This window comes from Lactuca virosa, chromosome 5 (assembly GCF_052849685.1).
Source record: "Lactuca virosa cultivar CGN04683 chromosome 5, Lactuca_virosa_CGN04683_v6, whole genome shotgun sequence".
NCBI classification, from domain to species: Eukaryota; Viridiplantae; Streptophyta; class Magnoliopsida; order Asterales; family Asteraceae; genus Lactuca; species Lactuca virosa.
In genome coordinates this window covers 295,106,566-295,112,990 of record NC_136430.1, presented here as the reverse complement: position 1 = coordinate 295,112,990, position 6,425 = coordinate 295,106,566, and the positions used below count along the sequence as shown (strand labels likewise).

At 33.2% G+C, this 6,425-nt stretch overlaps 1 protein-coding gene across 1 annotated transcript; it reads right to left on the bottom strand.

The window, feature by feature from the left end:
* Window positions 1-3,246: 3,246 nt before the first annotated feature.
* LOC145116730 (RNA-binding protein involved in heterochromatin assembly dri1-like) lies at window positions 3,247-4,338 on the bottom strand. The gene is made up of 4 exons (XM_079053058.1): window positions 4,258-4,338; window positions 3,733-4,082; window positions 3,570-3,644; window positions 3,247-3,464 (listed from the first exon to the last, which is right to left on the bottom strand). Exons 2-3 carry the CDS (start codon window positions 4,056-4,058, stop codon window positions 3,575-3,577), a joined length of 396 nt encoding a protein of 131 aa, XP_078909184.1. The 5' UTR covers window positions 4,059-4,082; window positions 4,258-4,338; the 3' UTR covers window positions 3,247-3,464; window positions 3,570-3,574.
* Between the last annotated feature and the right edge of the window lie 2,087 nt (window positions 4,339-6,425).

Genomic DNA, 6,425 nt, shown 5'->3' with positions numbered 1-6,425 from the left:
TCGAGGGTACCTTCCTTCGGAACTCTGAGCAGATGGTATCCCGACCTTAGATCAGCTTTATGAGAAGTAGCTCGTTCCTTGAAGTTGGTTGAACAGATTGTCGATTCGGGGTAGGGGGTATCGGTCCTTGATGGTGAGTTTGTTCGACTCTTGACAACCAACGAACATACAGGATGATCCGCTTTTCTTCTTTACGAACAAGACTGGCACTCCCCAAGGTGAGAAGCTCGGTCCGATCTAACTCTAATTCAAATGACCCATAAGAACTAAAATTAAATTCACTACCAAGAAGTCAAAACAGAAAGTTAGAAAAACTAGGGTTCTAACCACACATGACTAGAATAATCAACAAGTCTAGAAAATATGAAATAATCCACAAACAAGACTTACAAATCTAACAATAAATGTTTCCAAATGTTTAGAATCAAAACCTTGAAATGATGCTTGAAATTGTCTTTCTCCAGGTGCTAAAAAATGAAGCATGTGTGTAAAAATGCCTAAAAACCTCAGATAAAATGAAAAGGAAAAACTGTTAAATGGCAACTATTGGGCCGAACATGGCCCATGTCAAAATATAGTAAATTAACACGGCCCATGTTCTGTAGAAAGTAGCTTGCCAATTCCAGACCTTCCTCCAAAGTAAAATGCTAAACAATTTAGATTTGGGCCAACACGACCCGTGTTGATATAGGCCAAAACAACACAACCCGTGTTCAGCAAAGTTGATAACTCACTATTTGTTCAAATACATCTCGTGGTCAGTTTTTAGCGCAATTCTAACTTTTTTCTCTCTGATTCTAGGCACAAAGTTGATTTTTTTAATTTTTAATATTTTTGTTTTACGTCCAATCATCCCGCTATCTTCACATGTTCTTTCCGACACCTCTCACAACGTGTTTCCACCTACGGATCACCTGAAAAGACCATAACTTGGGTTGTGGTGACTTGGTAAGACATGTGGAAGATATGGTGGATAACCTATTGACCCATGTTCAAATCCTGGCACTACTCAACCCTTGTGGCCATGGAGGTTCGCCTGCAGTGACTCAGCGGGGGATTAGTCGGTACGCGAAAGCTGGCCCGGAAACCCTCGTTAGGGAAGTTCCCTTTCCAAAAAAAAAATGTGCAAATAAGTTTGTTCTTGCAACTAACATGAATTTTAATAAAATCATATGGAATGAGATAAACTACACTAAATGGATGCATAAAAAGGGACAAAAAAGTGTGCAAAAAGGTGCACAAAAAACACCTAACAACAATCTATATCAAAGTAAAGGGTAGACCTTATTAAGCTCATTTGATATATCTTTTATTAAATGACATATTTCGTACATGTCAGTCTTGGTCCGTGTATTTTTTATGATCAGATGTACTGCACCAATATGCCTAAATATAGTGTGTTAGTCTTTGTGTTAGGGTTACGTGTCTTTGTTTATACGTTCTTAACAGTATGTTATTGGAAAAAGCAACTATCGTAAACCTACACCTTCTCATCAATGAGCTAAAGTAAATTATTTACATTTTGTGTTGATTCATTTTGCGAATTGTTCTTACATTCTTTTGTTCTAAACTCAAGCAGTAACAGAGCTATCAAGTATTGTAAACCTACACCTGATCAATGAGTTAAACTGAATTATTTACATCTTGTATTTGATTCGTTTTGTGAATTATTCTTACATTTTCGTGTTCTAAACTCATCAATACAAATGATTATCATGTTAAACATCTTCCTATGATTGACAACAACGCTGTAATACAAAAAACAAATTGGGTTTCGCTAACTCTTTTCTTCATCCAATAAAATTTATGAGTTTTAATTTATGTATATTTGTTTTAAATGAAATAAAGTGTAACCGGTTGAAAAAAAAAAAAAACTATAAGTTGTTAGCATAAGGAACAAGTAATTTAGCTAGTTAGTTATTAGACTAGAATGCATAAGTACCAAATTACATTTATTTATTAGTCAAAGTTAGCAAATACGACCCAACAACCCCATTTATCTTGGCGTTTGAACTAGAACTCACATATGATTTAGATTGGTTTTAGTTTTTTTTTAACGGGCAAATACAAATATATAATCTACTCCTAAACTAACACATATGTCCACGACGAAACATGAACCCTTGACCTCAAAGAGAGGCACCACCTGATACCGCTGGGGTAGAAGCCCTTCGGTAATTGGTTCTAGTTGTCAATAATTTGTTCACTTTGGTTTGAACTTGAACATAACTTTATATATAAGATGCATGATGTTTTTGGTTCGCGATATATTATTTTAAAAAACAATTCTTTACAATATATGATTAAACTATAAAATCAAAGTTAGACTTTCATTGAAAAAAGGAAATAAATTCAATTCAATAGACTTGTAACATCCGATACAAAAAACAACAATAAAGTACATCAAAAGATCAAAGAATCATACAACATTTGCTTTCGCAAATGTCAACTTCCACATTGATAAGAATATACATAGAACTACGATCTATGTTTATATTAGTGAGAAACAATTTAAATATTAAATAACTAAATAAAATATACAAATTGTAAATGACTAAAAGCCTTAACTGTATATTTAGGTATTTGGTATTCAAAATGATTTTTTTAATCTTTTGGGAAGAAAGTGAGAATGTACTAGTATGCTATGTATAAATCAATCATAGAAAAAGCATATGGTTCCTATATATGTAAATTTTAAGAGGTATTTTATTTATTTATTTATTTTTATTTTCTTTGTGGGGCTCGCGAATCAATGGCTTGTTTTTCTTTCCAATGTCTTGATATTCTCTGCATCTATTGATGGATGCTTTTAATCTTATTACCATTGTCTGATCGGCTAAATGTTGGTGGCAAAATACTCGAATAGCATATAATTGGTCTCTTTGAACTTCTATCCAATCTTCATCAGCATCATTCGTTTGATTGAGAGTTATGATTCATATTCCAATATGGAGCAAAGGTCACAAAACTTCTGATCTCTTCATGCATGTGTGTTTTCTTGGTATATTTGTGTGGGAATTAAAGCGGATTCAATAAATATACAAAAGATTTTTAGGTTCTCATGTGGATAAGATTTACACCATACAGTAAAGATAAAGAAACATGAAGCTTGATCAATAGATTGAAGAGAGATGCATGTGAAAATTTGTGGGGGTTCCATAACTACATTGTAAGAGAAGCTTACGTACACCGCACATAGAGGTAGATACCATATATGGCAAATAAATAAATAAAAAAAATAAAATAAATACGAATATTGCCTGATAAACTTCATTTAAGAAGAGATTACACCGTATATAAACTCAGAAACTATCAAGCCTTTAAGGCATTAAATTAAAGAAAAGAAAAAAAGAAAGAAGGTTGCTGAATATCGGCTATAGAAAGAGAATAAACAAACAAGAAAGAGTAAATAAAAAAACATGGCCGTTGAAGGGCAAGTTTCTCTTCCTTGATTCCTTTTCTTTCTGAAAAAGAAAAAAAAATCAAATCAAATCTTTATATATTGATCAAATAACTACCAAAACAGACATACACGGTTAAGAGAAATGAAATGCATGTTACTTAATTACCTTAATCATTCCCTTGGTGTTTTGCATTTGTAGCATTCCATTCTGCTAGCATAATTGTGCACTCCACAACCTAATCTGCATGATATCAAACAACGAACAAGAAATAAGAAGCTTTTCATATAAATTTATTGGTTAATGTTTTCATTAAAAAAAAATTCTATACCTATTGCAAATCCAATCTCCGGTTTTCCAACCTGGAACAGCGCTAGCATCATAACCATAACATGCTGCTGTCGTCGCAGCCATCATAGCGCTATAATCTTTGAGTCCTCCACACCTATAACATGCGTTCCTACTAGCATAATTGTGTGTCCCACAGTTGAATGTAGCACAATACCAATCACCAGCCAAAACCTCCGTTGTGTTCATACCATAACATGAAACCTCTTCAGGGGACGCAAACTTGGGACAATGACATCTTTGACAAGCGTCTCGTTTCTTGAAGTTCATATGCTGACATGAAGCACACATCCAGTCTCCACTGCTCATTTTCTCTTGTTGTAAGTTTTAGACCTGAAACATCGATGAAAAAGAACCATCACATTCTATCTCCTTTGAAGCTTAAAAGTAGTTAATTATGCATGATGCACAACTACAAATCATATGATGATCATTCATAGAAAATTCTCACATTTTATCTCCTTTAAAATCTTTGAAAACACCGTTTACCTATAGAGTAAGTACTGACCTTGAGAATGTGTTGATGTAGTAATCACGGAATGAAGCAAACTAGCAAAAGAAGAGATGGTATGATAATATTTGAGTTGGTGATTTTTTTTTAATGGAACTTGAATGGTTTATATACTTGCCAAAAGATTCTCAAAAGTGGGACCCATGTAAGCAATAGAACTAATAAGCCATCTTCCTTAGACATCTATCATATTGTTTTTTATTTGGTCTCCTTGGAATGGGATTCGAAAAGTTAGAAAAGTTCCATTTTGGTCTAGATAATCCTTTCAAATCAGTTTATTTTGGTTAGTTTTGAACATATATATCTCGTTCTTACGAGTGGGATCTAACTGCATCTGAAACATGAGTAATTGTTCAAAAGTTGAAATCTTATTATAATGAGAGAAAACATGCATACATTTTTTTTATTAAGTTACTAGTTTGCATATGTCTTCTATTTCAAGGTTGACTGAAAGATGTTTTTTTACATGCAGAAATTTTGTATGAAAATTACTTAGGTATCACGTTAATTTTACCCTCAGGTCTCAAACTCCCAATCCATTTCTTGTAAAATATATTATATGCTAATGTGTCCATGAGGAGACAAACAGATAAACTTAGTTTTAGATGCATGGAGGTGGCAATGTACAAACGAATAAAATGTTCCCATATTAAAATTCCAAGAATGCCCCTTCTTTACATGATTCCGCCAGCATTATTTGAACAAAAAGGCTTCGAAGTTATTCCCTTTCATACTATTTCCACTTTTAGTAATATATTATGAGGATTTTAATGTTATTAATTAAGGAAGTGAAGAGTGCATGATACATCCATCCATCTTTCTTCATCCCTCTCCTAATTGATTTCTTACATGCACGACCCCACTCATGACATGCATGCATACAATGTATAATTAACAGATGAACCTTTTATATGTAGGTTTATATAGTTCCGATCAAGGCGGACTGTTTCTGCTTAGTTATCTGTTTATTTATAAGAACTAATGTTCTATTCTTTCTTTCACATGAGAATAAATTCCTTATAAAACAATGGTGCACCATTACAAAATTCTATTCTTCATGGCCTTTGATTATTTTTATAGCAATAATTCAAATCGCTACATTCAGATTCATTTTTACCTACCTTTATTAGCAAAAATATAGCTTATTGGTATATTTTTAATAGCGAAAATTAATAAATAGTAGGTTATAAGGATAGAAAATAAAAACATTAGACAAGATGGAGGATGTAACATGGTTACAAGATGACGACTCGACCCATTTTCACTCTTTCGATCTCTCCAGCGATTTCGACTGACAAACCACCATTTTCAGCTAGAAGCCCGTGGCTTTTAACACCATGCCACCAGGAACCACTGGCAACGGGCTCGACTTTATTGGCGATCAATTCGACAATCACCAACCACATTTGGTGCTTCTCCTCCCTCATTTCTCTTTGTCTTTCTCTTTTGACTAAAATTTTGAGTTTATTTGCAATAATATTGTTATGATTTCAATGCATACAACCACCGCCAATGCTTTTGGTCTCCATCTTCCTTCTGTTCTCCGGTGACTACCACCACCAAAACACCACCATTCTTACTTCCGGCGACCATAGGTTCCTCTTTCTGTTAATTTTGCTCAGATGAATATTTATATGTGTAAGTGTATCAGTCTATGTGAAATTTGGTATATGTGTGTGTATTTGGTAAATTTTTGTGTACTTGTATATGTGTGTGAATGTATGTGTATTTACACTACTAAAACACTTGGGCTTTAGCTACGAAAAATACCTACGGATGCCATAATTTAGTAATCGAATAGCCGCAGAATAGCGACGAAAGTAACTCCATAGGTAGTCCATCGTTAATTAGCTACAAATAGCTATGAAATAGCAATGGAAGTAATCTGTAGGCATTCCGTAGGTAATTAGCTACAGAATAGTTAAAGACTACCGACGGAACATATTAGCTACAGAATAGCTACGAAATACGGACGGATTTATAATTGTCATTATTATTATTATTATTATTATTATTATTATTATTATTATTATTATTATTCCCATTGTTATTATTTTTCATTATTCGAGTCTTAAAACTTATTTTTTTTATCCTTTTTTAATATATATAAGACACGAACAATTAAAAATCATACTAATACTACTAATAATAATAATTTTTATAAA